Raw genomic sequence first — 18,312 nt, forward strand, 5'->3', positions numbered from 1 at the left:
CAACAAAACACATGAATATGGGAATAATTATGAATTTATTTTGTTTTCATTTTTATTTTCGTTTTTTTTTTTTATTATTTTTTATTTATTGTAAGCTATTTTACAGCTCTACGTCGATTCTTATACATAGTTGTTGTTTTTGTTTATTTTTTTTCTTGCTTTTTCTTTTTTTTTTTTTTTTTTTGAAGTTTATACAAATTTATTTGTAATTTATTTTGGTCATTGTTTGCTTTTGATGGCATTATGTATCTTGATAATTGCTCGGTAGTCGTTATACGATAAAAGACCTTTCTGCGACTTAATTTGCACACGCGATAATTTTTCAAGGAAACTAAGATTCGATTTACCAAGTTCCATACATTCATCAATGTATTTCAATGCTTCCCGAGACCAAAACGTTGAACTCTCTTTGGTATTACGAAGTTGTCCTCCACGTTTTTTGGTTTCGTCAATTTCACTTAAGAGATTAGCACACTTTGCTTCCCATTCCACGTTAACGGCCTTGATTTTATTAGCAACGTGATTGGTTGTTTCCTTTTGATTTTGTTGATTTGGTGTTTTCTGTGCCACCGCTGATGAATTTGAAGAAACATTTTTCTGACGCTTCTTTTCTGATACAGGAGTTTTCGGAGGTCTGTTAGGGGTTCTTACTGCAAGTGGATTTGGTACTAGTTTCGCAGGACTATTCATCTTATCCAAACCACCAGCAGCACTCAATGTATTTACATCTACTGCCTTGTCCATTTTATCTTTCTGCGCTTTTGTTAGAGTTGTATCGAGCATCTTTTTGCCCAGCAAACGAGGATCGATATTTATATTCTGGAATCTATTCTTAACCTGCATATGATTGTAGGCTTCAAGTAATTCTGGGTATTTTTCGTGACGTTGTGAAGAGAAAATAAATCTCCAGTGAGAATCTATTTCATCACGCACCTCATTCGACACGACTTCATCTTTACATTCATCAATTAGAATTCGTAAATGTGAAAGCAAATGATCCAAGTGTATGGATCCATTACGAAGACCAGCTTGACCAATTAAAATCATATTCAACAAACGCCTTGTCTTCTCCGCTGACTTCCAGCCGGTTTTAGTTTGTAGTTTTTCCTGGTAAATTAAACGTTTATAAAGCTCATTTGGATTACCAAGATTCGTTAGCAACTGATTCAAATTCTCCCGAAGAAATCTTATCAACACCTCCGTCTTTCGCGGAACTTTTTGTGATTTTTCCAACTGATTGCGATTCATTTTTTCAGACAGCTCTCGGAATTTGTGCAACAATTCTATATGGAATTTATCTTGATTGCAACGAAGACCATAAATTATCAGGATATGTCCAACGGAAGTCCATTCTAGCCTTGCTTTGATGTCAAATGCTTTTGACTTCTCTACTAGGAATGAATTGCCATCGGGTGAAAGTAGGAACTTGCTGTGAAATGTGGTTAAATATATTTTGGCTTCACACGGAAGATCGGGTAATTCACTTGTGTTTTCTTCATCTTCATCCGTTTCAAGAGAAACAAATTTCTTTGAAATTCCTACATTTATCGATTCTTCTGGTTCATCCTCCTCCATATCTTCATCATCGACTATTGGTATAAAATCAGGTAAGGGATCCATTTCCCGAGCAGTTGAAGGATTGCTTTGATGCTGATTCGGTTCGAAATGTTCTGAAAAACTGTAGTTTGAGTCGGAATCAACGACGTCCGCAGCTTCTTGAGTTTTCTTAGACGCAATTCCTGGTGAGGTGGAGTCAGGAGTTTTAAACGTCGAAGTGGCATTCTTAGCGCTTGTATTTGCAGTGGAATTTATTTGCTCTGTGACAGTCTCTTCGCGGGATGTCTGATGAATGATACCCTTGGAAGTACTAGGTTCTATTTCATATGCGTCTTCTTCATCTATGGTGATTGGCTCGACTGTCGAAGCTGGTTCTTTGGCAGGAGACTCTGTAGACGTTTCTTCTTCATCCACTTGTTGTACACTCTCAATTGCCTTTGGCTTCGCCGGCGATTTTTCTAATGCTGCCTTTGCAAACGGATTCACGACGTAATCTTTCAGGTCCGTATTTACTTTCTTTTGTTTCACCGGTGTTTCATCTTCTTGTTTATTTTCGACCCTACGTTTTCTTGTAAGCATATATCCCATACCAACGGCCACCAAAAAGCGACCATAGTATTGGTATCGCGTCTTGTTTTCTGCTAATTCAAAACTTATATCTTCATCGGGCTTATACATCAAATTATAGCCAATTCCAGAACGTATAGTTTTTATTGATATATCATCATAGGATTTCTGATGTGATCTAATTGTGCTGACGAAAGTAGGATACTCAGAAAAATGTATTGCATGGCTACAATGCTCAGATAAGTGTCCACGCTGGCCACAAATGCAACACAGTTTTTTATTTTTATATTCGACTTTATTGTTTGGATATTCATTTGGCTTTGTCTGCAAAAATAATGGAAAATTATAATACATACTTCGTTGTTAGAAGATTCACCTTTTGAGTAAACTTACAGTGGAGTGGTAGCGACGCCATTTGTCCGGGCAGAGGTTCAGGCTATGCCCTCGAACTTTACAAATAGGACAAATCAAACGATTTTGATAGTTGCAAGCATTACAACTTTTTGTAAACATTCGAGTTTTGTTGCCACACTAAAGTGAAATTATTGAAAAAGTTGAGTTATAAATGTTATAAATCTAAATCAAAATTTAAATCCAATTTACTTCAAACGTTCTCTGGATCGATTGAGGAAAAAAGTTGTTTTAGGATTTGAGAATGTTTTTTTCTTTTATTCAGCCCTATTCTGCTATTCGATTCACGTGAATCGAAGGATTTCATTGCTTTGTTACGTCAAGCTAGTTTTGAAAAACATATAACTTTGGAAATCAAAGCGTAGTGTCCGTCTGTCTTAGCAATTCTAAAGAAAAAAAGTTGCTTAAATTTATTTTTAACCCCCATCTAAAAGGCTTCTTATTTTAGACATTCACGTGAATCGAATAGCAGAAAAAGGCCGATTATATTATATTGTAATTTTTACTGGTTCAAATTTAAATAAACTCATTTTACATTTATTTAAATTATGAGCGCTAGAAGGGTTCGAAAAGAGACAGGAGTTGAAGTAGATAATACACGTAACCACATATAAATGTAACTTGTCCTCTTCACCAAGAAATTAATTAAATCAAGCTAAAAAGCAAAAAGTTAAGAGTGTACACCTCAGTAACGGGGTAGTAGTATTATCGAAATATTAATGGATCTCACACCTTTGTCACAAAGAAACCACACAGTTGACCAGTTATACCGGCCACACTAACTTTCTAAATAACTTGATATTGATTTTCGACGTTCGAAATTAACTACACCCCTGGTCTTAGACAATGTAGACCAGCATCTTATCAAACATTTTTACTTTAAGGCATATCTAAAAATAAATGGTCTCATTAGTCAACATAAATACCTATTTCAAATGAGAAAAAACTTTAATTTTCTTGGGGCTTAGATGGCGCCAAAATTAAAATCTGCAAAAATTAGGGGATTTTTTATTTTGAAATAGTTTTTCCACTTAGGAACTTGATTCTTAAATAACGAACGTTCTAATGTACATTTACATAGAATAATAACACTATTTTATAACCTAAAGCTACTGTCGATAACTGTCAGGCCGAAAACTTTTCACTTTGCTCTCCTAAGTTGGTTTTCCATTTTTGTGCAGGTTTTTTCGTTAAAAGCCTAGTATGCTTTGGAATCGCCAGAATTTATGATTTCAGTGTTATGATAAAAGGAAAAAATGTCTTCAATGCAGTCGGACAGGGCTTTATATTTCTTAAAAAAAATTTTCAGATTGGTATGATTGGGATTCTATCTTTGGTTTTCATGCTTAATTCTCTAAGCCAACAATTAGCTGCAGATTTATAATAGGAGGGAGAGTAGGTGAAATCAGATAGTCAATTGGCAGTCTTAATCAATCTGATTACTTATGAAGTGTACAGAAAGGACACTGCATATCCCCAACCAGAGAAGTTTTTTCATTAAATTGATTTATATTGATTCTTTTAAATTTATAATTTTCTTAGATTGTATAATTTTTAAAACAGTACATACCCTCAAGCAAATAGTATTTGGACATCGTGGTTCACTGTGACCTTTCTCACCGCACATGTAACAAACTGGAACTTTCCTAGGTTTTGGGCATTTAGAACGAATATGTCCAAACTCACAGCAATTCATACATTTTTGATGTGAATGTCTTCGATATTTTGGAAAACGATCATCTGTATAAATCTTCCATAATGTTTTTGTATCTGTAAAAATAAATAATTTATAAATAATTTATAAAAAAGTTGACTCAGGCAAAATTTTATACTCACTCTTCATTTGAGAACACACAGCCTTGACACTGAAACGTTCACCTTTCCACGAATCGTTATAAAATTTGCGCATCTCTTCACACCAACCAATACCACCACCTCCAATAACTTTTGAATGTTCACTATACACCACATTGTACACTGGATCACCGGTATCTTTTTGCATTTTCATCTTCTTCTGAGATGGTTTATTTGTATAGATCACTGGCAAAGGAGCAACCAATTCAACAGACTGATCTGAATCATCTGTATCGGCATTATCAGGTGCCTTATTATCCATATTATCAATTTTATTAAATATGTGATTCAATTCAGCCAGACTATCGTGCGGTATAGCATCATTAGCTTCTTCATCGTGGGCAATTACTGGTTCAGGACTAACAGTAGTCCTTGTGGTGGTGGCAGTGGGGGTTGTTGTTTTTTCAACTGCACGATTTTTACTCAAAACTTTTTCGGCTATGGAACGTGCCGTAATAGGTTCAGGTTCTTCTTCATCGCTATCGTCTGGAGCTACAGTTGATGATGCTCCTTGAGCCAGTGTGCTTAAATTGGCAACGAATTCATTGTCCGAACTATTATATACAGCCTGATTAAGAAGCTCCTCTTCAGTTACCATACGTGGAATGGCTTCGCCAAAAGCAATATGGGGAACTTTTGTTAATTGAACTTCAAGATTTTTACGAGGTTCAGCTTCATTTTCTTGTTCCGAGTCCGTAGAGTCAATGATGGTATCGGTATCTTTGTTGGCACTCGATGAGCGTCGTTTTTTTAAACGTTTTGTCTTCTGAGTTATATCAATCTCTTCGACATCATCAGAGCTGGTTTCATGATCCAAGTTAACAACAACTGATGGCTTAGGTGGTTTTTGCCCTTTCGAGTAAACACTCTCTTGTATATCAGATTCACTCTCATAAACATCCAATGCTCTAAAATTAGTCTGTGTTACTACATAGTCAGGTGGAATTTTTTCTGTTCGTTCTCGTGTTGGGGTAGCAAACGATTCGGAAGATTTATCAGTAGACCTTTCTGGAGCTTCCATTAAACTATCAACATCGACTTGTAACATTAGCAAATCTTCATCGTCTGCCATTCCACTTTCTTCCAGCAGGCGTGATCGATCATTGTGACCAATAAACTCATCAGATACAACCGAACAAGGGCTCGTGCACCTTGAACTGTTTTCCTTGACTGTTACTGCCTCTGGCTTCACAAAACTTCCACTTTGTTCTGTTGCAGTGGCTGCAGTTTCTTCATCCGAACTTGTATCGATTGTTACAATTTTTGGCGATGGAACTGGCACTTCAATGACATCGTCTGTTTCCGATCCAGATAGTTCAATTGCTGCAGCAGCATCATTTTTTCTCATTTTAGCTTTGGCAGCTTTAGCTTTCTGCTTTTTGCCATCATATTTCATAGCATGAGCCAATTTTGTTTGTTGCCTACCAAATGGTCCCTTATTGGGTTCTCTTAGTTCTATTCTTTTAGATTTATCTGCGGTTGTATTCTTGTTGCGCGGATTTGTTGAGCTTCCTTTTTGTTTCGGGCCATTCCCGGAAGCAAAAGGATTGACCCTCAAATTAGACAAGTTTTTTACAGGCGGCTGAAACGTCTTGTCTACCGTTTCGACCGGTTTTTCTTTTATTTCACCTAAATACATATACACAACATGATGTTGTTGTAAATAACCAATTCTAAGTGTTATTGCATATTTATTTAGCGTTTTCCAAAGTCTTTAATATGAAGTAAGAAAGCATGTATTAGGTTTCAAATTAATGAATTGAAAGCTTTTGGGATGAAAAGGCATCTGAGATACGGGATGGTATATCTATGAATGTGCGATGAGTCACAAACGGAATGACGGATTCACAAAATAGTTTTTTTTTTTTATTATAATGGACGCGTACTCGAGGGATCCCTATATCTTACCGTCCGTCCAAAGTTAAGGCCCAACTATAAGAGAATAAGCTCGAATAGGCTTATATCGCATGAGTGAGTTGTCGAATATACACAATTCTTATGGGATAGCCATAATGCGCATATGCGCGATTCGTTAACTTTCGTTAAGCATGCGCTCTGAACCTTACGGCATGAGTAAATTTCTCAAAATAGTTTAATTTTCACTTAATAAAAATGTGATAAACGAAGTGTGAATAATAAAAACTGTTTTAAAAATATTTTTTGTCATTCAACGTTTTTTTTTTACAAAAATTATGGAAAACAAAAATGTAAATTCTGCACATGTGTTCATTATGGCTACTCCTCATGAATTCAGAAACAGGACGAAGAAGTTCGTTCGATTTTGACATAAGCCTATGCGAGCTCATGCCTATTATAGTAAGGCTTTTAGGCTCCAGAGCGAACTGATGACCATTTAAGGCTTGGTGAATATTAAGGGGAAATTTCTTCAGGGAAGGAATACAATTTGCAACTTCAAGGGAACATTGATGGTAAAAAAAGGATAGAAAAGAGAAAGGCATGAACCATTTCTTCGGTGATTGAGTGTCAATTGTTTTAGATAGAGGAATTCGTTATTGATCTTAACGCTTTTTTAATCCGATCAAGTAAGTGCAGAGATGTTTGTGAAGCTCCAGCCCATATGTACGAATTGTATTCAAGCTTTCACCGGATATACGCTTTACATATTGCAGGCAATTCAACGGAAGTAAAAAATTTCCTACAACGACCGAAGAAACCTAAGCACTTAGCAGCATTTTTAGAAATTTCTAGTAATTGGGCGTTCCACGACAAATGATCGGAAACGCACATAAAAAGCACTGAGGCTTTAAGTTTACTCTATGCAAATCCCACTCATTAAAATGGACTGAGTGAGTATGTTGCGTTTGAGTGATACGAGACAGCATTTGATTTTGGAAGCATCAAATAATCGTGTCAAGAACGGAATTTAATGGGTAGGTCATAAGTTGACGCTGTAGTTGCAAATCCAAAGAATTAGATGATGAATTTGGAAATAGGTATGAGAAATGAAATGTGCTGTCATCAGCAAAAAAATGAAGAGGATAAGAAGTTAATCATAAAAGGTCGTTGATGAAAATAAGAAAAGCATTAATATCTAATTTGGACCTATCTAATACAACTTGTTTTGAGGGCTTCTAAAAATTATTTCTAATCCATATGATCAGAGAATCAACGAAACCATAGGAGTTTGATGCGAAACTCTATCAAATGTCTTGGAAATATTAGGCCAGTCATTATGTCGGAAAAAACGGCTTAGAAATGCAAAATGAGCGAGGAAGCTAAATTTTGGATATGTTGTAGAGGATGCTTAAAAAAGCTTAACTTGAAGTTTTCGACCAAGATTTCCTATGAGCTTTTTCCGCCATTTTGAAAAAAAGGATAAAATTGGTTTTTTGACAATAACTCGGCTATCTGACGAGATGCGAAAATTTTACAAGGAGCTTTTTTGTAGCTTTTAACGAGTTCTACAATTCATGCATACACATTTTTTGTCTATCATAAACCGTTTTCGAGATATCGATTAAAAAAGTCAAAAATTTAGGACATGCCATTTGTTTTTTGACATTATCTATTTTTTGGTGATGAATATCGAAAAAATTATTAACATAAAATTTGTAGACCTTATTCAGACCTACAATTTCGTACTTTTATTTTTTTTTTTGGACAAAAATTACGACCTCCAGCTGGCCGCAAAGTCGCCAAGCAAACCGCTCGTTCGGTTGTAAAAAAAAAATTATTCATTTTTTTTTTAAATGTTTATATTATTATATCAGTAACACATACATACATACATAAATGTATGTATTTATTTAGTAAATACATAATGAGAAGAAAATGGTAATGGTTTTTTTAACCCCAGTTTTATTAACCCAAATTTTGTAAATACAGTATACCGGCTCTTTGTGTTTGCAATTTGCTTCAATCTCTATATTATTTTATTTATCAAAATTGCAAACCGCAACTCATTAAACTTTTTTGAAAAAAATCATAACTTTACATATCCAAGATTTGTATGTATGAGCATTTAGGTATGTGAAGAAGATGCCTCTTTATTAGGGGTGGGTGATTAGAAAGATATACAGAATTTTATTGCTCTATTAAGGAGCATTGTTTTAGAAGCAGGTATCAATTAGCTGTGGGAAAATCCCATGCTACTTAATGATTGTCTTATTGTTTCATTCATGCGTTTTTAATTTTTGAAATTACTCAACCCTTTCTTATCACCATTTTTTGGGAATATCATAAAAATTGTGCAGGTCAGATTAGCATGTAATCGTACCTCCCCGCAATAAAAATTTAAATATATAAAGTATGTACTTATACCTGTGGTTTTCTGAATGGAGTTGAAGCTAAATTTTAAGCTATTTTTATAAGAAAACTTAGGTTTTTTTGTTTTGAAAAATCAATGTCTTCATCAATAATAGTTTGTGGCCGATAGTGGAAAGAAGTGTACAGTTGAAAAAAAAGAGTAATTTTATAAAAAGTTTTTAAAAATAAATATACAAATATTGTGACAACTGCATTTTTTAATGCAAAATATTGAGAAAGTGAGTTTTGTAAGAAAGTTGAACTTACGAAAAAAATAGTGCTGTGTTACACTTAAGGAGCGAAATTTTCAGAAAAATATATGGACTGTGATTTTAAGAATAAAAAAAGTGATTTTTAGAATAAAAAAAAAGTGATTTTAAGAATAAAATAAAGTGATTTTGAGAATTAAAAAAAGTGATTTAGAATAAAAAAAAGTGATGATAAATAAAAAAGAGTGATTTTAAAAATAAAATAAAGTGATTTTAAGAATAAAAAAAAAGTGATTTTAAGAATAAAGTGATTTCATAACAAAAAAAAGTGATTTTAAGAATAAAATAAAGTGATTTTAAGAATAAAAAAAGTGATTTCAAAAATAAAAAAAAGTGATTTTAAGGATAAAATAAAGTGATTTTAAGAATTAAAAAAAGCTATTTTAAGAATTTATTTGTTGTGAATGTGCATGTTGTGAATAAAAACTCATCATCAAAAGCAGAACTGGATAATTTTTTTACTGTGTCTGTTTGGTAAGTTATTTGTTTTTAAATAAATAATTTTTACAAATATATTTCTTACAATATTTTTTTCTTTAGTTATATATTTTGATTATTATTAATATTAAGATAAAAATCTTGAATATAACTTGAAATGGATAGCAATTTTTCAAAAACTCAAAATAAAGGCAAGGGAAGGAAGAATGTATCTAGTCAGCTTGATGAAGATTTTAACAGGGCTCGAAATGAAGAAGGTTTTAAAAGAAAAGTTGATATCAGTAGTAGTTGCATTGTAGGAGCTTTTTGTCAAAACAGTGATATTTTTAAAGGAATTTATAAGAATACACAATGCACGAGTAACTCTGTAATGGCATTATGTATGTCTAAGCTTATATCCGTAACGGCCTGGAACACTGATATTATAAATAAAGTTCTTAGAAATGGGCACAATCTGCATATTCAATCTGTTTCCACTTTCTCCGAACGTTTTGGCAATGAGCCACCATCATCTTTTTATTTAGCGGCAGATGAAGTCCTTCAGCATTTTTCTGTGGAAAATACAAAATTTCACGTCGAATATAAATTGGATCCTTTTCATGGGTATATTGATGAAACAGACTGGTTTTATAATGAATTAGATCGCTTTTTTTCCGTTGAGGTGTTTGGTGTTTTGACAGTTTCTAATTTATCGGTTGCAATTGGTAGGAAAGACAATGTATTTTGGTTGTTTGATCCTCACAGTAGAGATGATAATCTTAACTTAGTTCAAAATGGTGTAGCTATTCTTTGTAGGTTTCAAAGTATTCAAAATCTTGTTAAAGCGATTAAGACATCTTTATGTACAAACGAAAAGTATCTATTTAGTATCACGCCTTTACAAATAGAGTTTGAGACATTTTCCGAAAATCAAAGTTGCTTTATTTGTACGAAACTGTTAATTGACGATGTTTATGTAGCTAAAAAAAAAGCTGTTCGAACTCTTTTAGCGTTGAGTGAGAAAAGAGGGTGTTTGGACCATAAGCTCATGCTACAAACTGTTGATTCTGTGAGTGTACATAGTGCGTGTTATAAGAAATATGCTAACGAAAGACTCGCGTCGTTTGCTTCTCGTCGAAGCAAATCAATTTCGCAAGAACCTCAATCTGAATCTATCCCCGAACCCGAACAACAACAGCATATCGAAAATCGTTTTGATTTTAAAAGTAAATGCTTGTTTTGTGGAGTAGCGATTTCCGATCAAAAAAAAAAACCGCTGAATAGACGGAAAACAATTCATGCGGTTCGAGAAAAATCTATGAAAGATAAAGTTCTACAATATCTGAATAGGCGTGATGATAAATTTGCCGCTTTAATTGTCGAGCGTGTTTGCTCAGTACCTGATCTAGTAGCAGAGGGAGCTCGCTACCATCAAGAATGCATTTTTTCTGTGTACCACTCGCTACCTGAGGATGAGGCTAAAAAAGGTAACAAAGTAGAAGAGGCAATGAAGGGGATTTACTCGTTCCTGAAAGAAAATTCGGACGAATGTCAGTTTTCTATGAATGAATTAATGAGTCAAATAAGCGGAAATTTTGTTCCGGACATCAGAACAGTTAAAACACATTTACTTGCTAAATATGGAGAAGAAATTCTGATTAACGAAAAACAAGGGCGAGATTGTGTCGTTTGTTTCCGAAACACCGGATTCAAAATTCTTTCAGAGAAATGGTACGAGGAAAAAAAGAAGGACTCTCGCGATGAAAGACTCCGAGTTATTCGCGAAGCCGCTGCGATAGTCCGAGAGGACATAAGAGGTGTCGTTTACGATAAAAACAATTACCCTCCCTCGGATGCGTTTGTAAGAAATGTAGAAGCCGCTGTTCCGGAATCTTTAAAGGTTTTTCTATCAACAATAATAACGAAAGATAAACGTGGTGTACTGGAATCGTGGAATAAAAAATGCACATCGATAGCTCACGCAATAATTTCGGCTGTGCGTCCTCGATCTTTTTTCTCTCCGCTGCTGATCGGTGTTGGAACTTTTCTGTATAAGAAATTCGGTTCCAAGAGTCTCATCAACATATTATCGGCAATGGGGTTCTGTGCATCATATCGAGAAATAACGATTTTTGAAAATTCGTGTATTCATCGAGCTGAATGCCAAATTCTGGAGAATTCGTTTAGTCAATTTGTATTTGACAATGCAGATTTCAATATTAACACCCTTGACGGCCATGGAACGTTTCATGCAATGGGAGGAATACATTGCGTGACTCCCTTCACGGCTATTCAACGTGAGAAAGAAATTCCGCGTATTGTTGAGATTAAATCTGCCTCAGAAGTTTCACAATTGGGCATGATTCCTGTACTATGTTACAGTAAACACAAATTGGCAGGCTTACAGTCTGTAACTGTCACGGAAGACCTCCGCCAACTTTTGATCGACATTTTACCAACGTTACCAGATTTAATTTGGCTGTACGGAAAATGGAGTTGCTCCCCTAGAATTCCAGGATGGAATGGATTTATGGAAAGTGTTACAGCAAATATGCAATACGATCGCTCAAAAGTTATATGCCTTCCATTTATAAACGCGCCGCCATCGGATTACGATACGATCTTCACATCGCTTCTCGAAGCTATCCAAAACAGTAAACGCTGTAAACAAAAAACCACCTTCGTCACATTTGATCAGCCCTTATACTGGAAAGCTCGCGATATCGTGGGGGCTGCTAGTCCAACATCGGAATTAAGAAACGTCGTAGTAAGACTCGGTGGATTTCATCTATTGATGTCGTTTATGGGAACGATTGGTGCGATCATGGCGGGAAGTGGGATCGAAGAGCTTCTCAAGTTGATCTATGCCGAAAATTGTGTCGAAAAAATACTTTCCGGTCATGCATATGCACGAGCTGTCCGCGCGCACATTTTGGCTCACGCAGCTTTGTCAAAAATTGTGCTGGATTCGTTGGAATTCGACGAAAGGGAACGTGATGAACTCGATAACTACTGCGAAGATGTTTTCAATCGGCCGACTGTCATGACTGCCGCAGAAAACAACGAAGTGAAAAACGTATACGAAAAATTTAAAAAAGCATTGATTGACATTGAAAACCAAGGTCCGACAGCAAAGCTTTGGGTACAGTACCACCGAATGGTTTCTCTGATGAAAAACTTCCTGGAGGCAGAAAGATCCGGTAATTGGGAACTTCATCTCGTAACCATACAAAAAATGCTTCCGTTTTTTCACGCAAGCGGTCACTTCTTGTATGCGAAGTCTTCTCATTTATACTTGCAGGACATGCGAGCATTGCATGAAAAAATACCCAAACAAGATTACTTAAAGTTCACTAGACGTGGATACTTTACGATTCGTCGCACGGACAAATTTTGGTCTGGAATTATGTCAGACATGACGATAGAGCAGACGCTTATGCGATCCATGAAAACAACAGGTGGACTAACTCAAGGACGGGGAATTACGGACAGCACAATAGCATCTTGGACTTTGGGCATGGTTCAGCTTCAAAACATTTGTGAGCAAATTGAAAACTTTTCCGGAGTATCTTGTTCCACAGTTGAACAGCACATAGACATGAGACCTTCGCGGATTTCTCGAGACAATTCTGACACTGAGAAACTGGACATGTGGCTGGCAGGTCACAACCCTTTTCCTCAAAAAAAAGAATTGATGTCAATTGGGACAGGGGTTATTGCAAACAAAGACATTAATTGCCATCTTGCATATGAAGTTGGTTGTGACATGATAACTAAAATTATAGGAGTAGATTACGCGTCGTTATCATTTAAGAGGAAGGATAAAGTGATTCCTATATCGGCAGTAACTACAAGCATTCAAATCGACGAATCTCCAGTTCCGATCAATCCACTATTACTTTTTCAAAGAATGTGCATCGCGAAAAATTCCGAGACTGACCTTAAACATTTTCTGGCATACGAGCTTGCTCCGTTCCCGTTATCGTTGTTCACCGAAGAAGGAATGAGGAAAGGAACAAAGTCAATACTATACAATGCTTTCGAACCTTTGACAGAAATAGTACAACTTGGTGATAGACATCACCACATAATCGACGGTGGATTCCTTCTCCATAAAGTCGTTTGGGGTCGAATCGAAACATTTGACCTCATATGCAAAAAATACGTCAGATATGTACAACAGAACTTCGGAGAAAATGTAACGATTATATTTGACGGTTATCCGACTGATATGAGACTCTCCGGAACCAAAACTTCGGAAAGAATGCGACGTTCTAGAAAAAACCAATCGCCAGAGTTCATATTTGATGAATCAACTACTCCAAAAGTTAGCCAGGAGAAGTTTCTTGCAAGGGATCAAAACAAAAACAAATTGATACAAATGCTTTCCCGTTATTTTACGAATACCGGAATAAAAGTAGAGCAAGCTTTTGAAGACGCAGATACAATCATTGTGACCACGGCAATTGAAAAAGCGTCAAATCATGACTCAGTGGAAATAGTTGGCGAAGATATCGATCTTCTGGTTTTACTTACTGGACTTGCACAGGATAAAAAAAATATATTTTTCCGCAAACCAGCAAAAGGAAATACGCCATCAAAGCTGTACTCCCAGAGCAGTTTCAAGCACGGTAAGTCAGTTCTTGAGAATATTCTTTTTATTCACGCTTTTAGCGGTTGCGATACGACATCGTCGTTTTACAACATGGGAAAACTTAAATTTATTAACACTCTCGAGAAGCATCCGGAACTAAGGTCATCGATAGAACTATTCAAACAAAAAAAGGTCGATCCGGATGCCTTAACTTGCGCAGGAGAGCAATTCCTAATTGCCCTATATGGCGGTGATAAGCAAGAAAAATCAATAAATATTTTGCGATTCCATCGTTTCGCAAAATCAATGCATATAAATAAAACGAATCACCTAACACTACTCCCACCAACGAGCAGCGCTGTCCGCCAGCACATATTCCGAACATATCTGCAGGTGCAAACCTGGCTCGGGTTTTTTAAAGATCCTCAGGAATGGGGTTGGCGACAAACTAATCACGGACTTGAACCAATTACCAGCACAGCCGAACCCGCACCTCCTGAACTTTTAAAACTTATTTCGTGCAAATGCAAAGGGAATTGTGGGGCTTCTTGTGGGTGTAGGAAAGCAGGAATTAGTTGCTCAGTTATTTGTCTGCATTGTAGTGGGCAATCATGCAATAACGTCACCAGAGTCGACATTTCGTTTGATGACGACGATGACAGAGATGATGATGACTATGCTTCGTACATATCAGCATCATTTCCAATGATTCAACCTATTTCACAAGTTGAGGAGTGTACGGACGACAAAGATCTTCAACCGGGACCATCAAAGCGACAAAAAAAATGAAAAAACGTCCACCCTTCGTTTTCTTGAGTAAAAAAAAAAAAAATCATTTAATAAATTCCCGCTGGAGTTCGTAATTTTTGTCCAAAAAAAAAAATAAAAGCACGAAATTGTAGGTCTGAATAAGGTCTACAAATTTTATGTTAATAATTTTTTCGATATTCACCACCAAAAAATAGATAATGTCAAAAAACAAATGGCATGTCCTAAATTTTTGACTTTTTTAATCGATATCTCGAAAACGGTTCATGATAGACAAAAAATGTGTATGCATGAATTGTAGAACTCGTTAAAAGCTACAAAAAAGCTCCTTGTAAAATTTTCGCATCTCGTCAGATAGCCGAGTTATTGTCAAAAAACCAATTTTATCCTTTTTTTCAAAATGGCGGAAAAAGCTCATAGGAAATCTTGGTCGAAAACTTCAAGTTAAGCTTTTTTAAGCATCCTCTACAACATATCCAAAATTTAGCTTCCTCGCTCATTTTGCATTTCCAAATGTATATAATGACTGGCCTATATCTAGTGCAACAATTTTACTTTCACCGAAACGGTATAAATATTGGTGCCACTTTTTGGGTAAAAAAAAAAACCATCAGATCCCCAGTGGACCTCCTCAAATGAAAATCGTACTGACTCTTCTTTAAAATGTTTTGTTTCTCAAGATATTTCATAATCTGACCATTTACCAAAGTTATCATACCTTTGAAAGTATGAAGGTTAGTGCAATTGGTCGATAGTTTAAGGGCGACGACGATTCACCTTATTTGGGGGATAGGCTTAACAAAAGCAGTTTGCCATCTTTTCGGAAATATGCCAGAAGAGTTAGATAGATAAAAAAGCTTATGCAATAGTTTAGCCAAAGTTGAAGAACACCTCTTCAAAACTAAAGCGACATATAGCATTCGCACTTTTATTTAACCTAAACACAAATTAGTTTCACCTTTTCACAAATATATTTCACCTTTTAGCAAATATAAAAAAAACTAAACACAAATCAATTAAACCTAAAAACAATTATAATTAAACTAAAGCAAACTATTTAAACTTTTAGCAAATCTATTTAACCAAAACACAAATTTATTTCACCTTTAAAATGGGAAATGATAGTGATAATTCTTTAAAATAACGTTAGTCCATTTGCTGACATAGGAATACGTAGACGTAGAATCATGTCTATAACATTGCTAGGGCAAATATTCCTTCTTACGTGACCTTTTTAGTAAAATGAATTATACTAGGGTTTGTGGGCTATAGGTCTTTTCTTGACCTATAGCCCACAAACCCTAGTATAATTCATTGCTATGTTTTGATTAAAGAAAGTGTCTTTCTTTCTTTAATGAGCTATACTATAAGAGTTTTACTTTAATTTTTCCCAACATAACTTTTTAAAAGCATTCAAAAACATACATTTTATGGCGGTGTAGCTCTGAAGGTATAATTCGCATGTGAAAATGAGATATGGTAGGAAGAAAGATAATTGTATTTTCAAACCGAAAAAACTCGCAAATTTTGGTGAAACAAGTTGTTGTCGAGATACTGAGAGTAACGCGTTTTTTAAATAGCGGATGACCCACCCAACAAAAAATTACGTAAATTGAGATTTATACTCAAAATAAACCTTTCTTCAAAACTGCATCAAAACCTAGGTGAAGTTTCTTTTTTCTTGTTAGATTTTTCCCTATTAACTGAACTGCACATTTTGCTTATATGTAGGTTCTTATTGTATTTTTGGGATGTTTTTTTGATTTTAGTGCTATGGACAGCTTCTTAATTATCATCCCTTCTTCATAGTACGATACCAAAAGCTTTTTCTAGAAAAGGTTCAATCAGTTTGCGTTTAGTTTAAATAGATTGCTTTAGTTTAATAACATATTTACTTTAGTGAGTTTTATATAGTGGTACGACAGATCTAACTGATGAGCCCACTGTCGTACCTGGGCGAAACGCTTTATACATTTTTGGAGTTGAGGTCACTTGAACTTATAAATTGTATTTACTTTAGTGTTTAGTTTTATTATATTTGTGAAAAGGTGAAACTAATTTGTGTTTAGGTTAAATAAAAGTGCGAATGCTATATTTAATCTGGGCTAGCGGATTTATTTATGTTGATATCTTTCAGTACTCTTACAAAACAGCGAGTACATTACTGTGAAATAGGAAATGCCACATTGCTCTCGGACAGCGTGGAGCTAGCGGGAGGAAATTTGCAAGGAAATTTGCTTTTTCCAATGAGACAACTATTGGAGTAGGTATTTTTGAAAACGAGCGTTGGGATAGAGGATTTGATTTTGATTTTTCATTTTTGATGGCTTTGAAACTTATGGCCAAGCCGAAAGACTAAAGAAAAAACCTAACATATGCTAGAAGGCAATCATCCACAAAAAACACCATTAGCTTCAATATAACAAAAAAAGTATTTTCGTTCAAGATTGGACATGTTTCTTCAAATGTTCTACTTTTTGGAAGACGCTGTATTTATATGCATGCAAATATAAAAATAAACAAGAATAAATTAAAAAAAAAACATATCGAACTTACGACTTCCACCTGAAACATTTTGTTTTTCTTTGTTCAATTGACCCACATCGGATGATGTTGATGGTTGTTTTGGTTTTGCCGGGGGAGTATTATTACGAAAGTTTATTTTTTCATTCCAATATCGTCCTCGTGTTCTATCATAGGATTTGTTTATAATACTAGTAGATGTTACTTGCCTTATTGGAGAGGCTTCCTCGTAGGTGGCTGATATATCATTATCACCATCATAAGCCTCATGATGGACCTGTGCATAAAGTCGTGCTTCCAATTCGTTCAAATCATCTACGTTGTCAATATCAACCTAATTATTATGAAGTTAGATGGCTTTAAATTTGTATTTTATTGGTGAATTATAAATTTACCTCATCCATATTTTCATTTAGAAAACTTTTATGGATAATAAATTATATTTGATGCCGAAATAATTCAAAACAAAAGGGCAAGACTGCACGAGGAAACAGCGAGCCATCTAGATTTCTTGAAAAATGTCGAAAAAAAGTTAGCGGGAGTGTGTTCAAAGAGTAGGATGGACTAATTGTGGAACGTATTGGAGATGTCAATTTGTTTGCAGTCAGGGATGTTATAAATTTAACTAATGTCATTTTCCATTTGGATTTTTTATATTCGATTCGATGCAAAAGTCTTGTATCGTTGCAAAAGTGTAACATTTTCTTAAATTTAAACAAAAAAATATACAGACTACAGTAAGGGCACAGTACACATAATAAGGTAATATATTCCGAAAGTTGTCAAAATTTGTTTGTCAAAAATGGGCACCAATCTGTCAGGTCGGCCTTTAATTTTTATATTTCAATCGCAGTAAACAGGAAATTTGTTTTTGTTTTAATTTATAAAATGTCATTTAAAAATATTATAAATTGAAAAATAACAAATTTTCTTCGTGTTTCATCGCGGAAAATGATAAATAATTGTTTAAAAATTAGTGGTGTGCGTGGTTTATCGGTTTTTGTGCGTTATTCGTCGGTATTTTAAACAATTAAGAATTCGGTGGCTGACATTGGTCGCCAAAGTGTCATGTTTTGACAATCTGGC

At 35.0% G+C, this 18,312-nt stretch overlaps 1 protein-coding gene across 1 annotated transcript; it reads right to left on the reverse strand.

Annotated features, from left to right (window-relative positions):
• Positions 1-159: 159 nt before the first annotated feature.
• LOC129908158 (uncharacterized) lies at positions 160-17,753 on the reverse strand. Its single transcript, XM_055984484.1, has 6 exons — positions 17,622-17,753; positions 17,260-17,560; positions 4,372-6,018; positions 4,106-4,305; positions 2,518-2,655; positions 160-2,448 (listed from the first exon to the last, which is right to left on the reverse strand). Exons 1-6 carry the CDS (start codon positions 17,628-17,630, stop codon positions 220-222), a joined length of 4,524 nt encoding a protein of 1,507 aa, XP_055840459.1. The 5' UTR covers positions 17,631-17,753; the 3' UTR covers positions 160-219.
• Between the last annotated feature and the right edge of the window lie 559 nt (positions 17,754-18,312).

This window comes from Episyrphus balteatus, chromosome 2 (assembly GCF_945859705.1).
Source record: "Episyrphus balteatus chromosome 2, idEpiBalt1.1, whole genome shotgun sequence".
Taxonomy (NCBI): Eukaryota; Metazoa; Arthropoda; class Insecta; order Diptera; family Syrphidae; genus Episyrphus; species Episyrphus balteatus.

Bases quoted from the DNA above. Each gene is read 5' to 3' on its own strand.
- LOC129908158 (XM_055984484.1), bottom strand. The intron at 6,019-17,259 runs GTAAGTTCGATA...ATATGTATTTAG, and splicing joins AAATGTTTCAGGTGGAAGTC to GTGAAATAAAAGAAAAACCG. The intron at 4,306-4,371 runs GTGAGTATAAAA...TTATTTTTACAG, and splicing joins TGTGTGTTCTCAAATGAAGA to ATACAAAAACATTATGGAAG.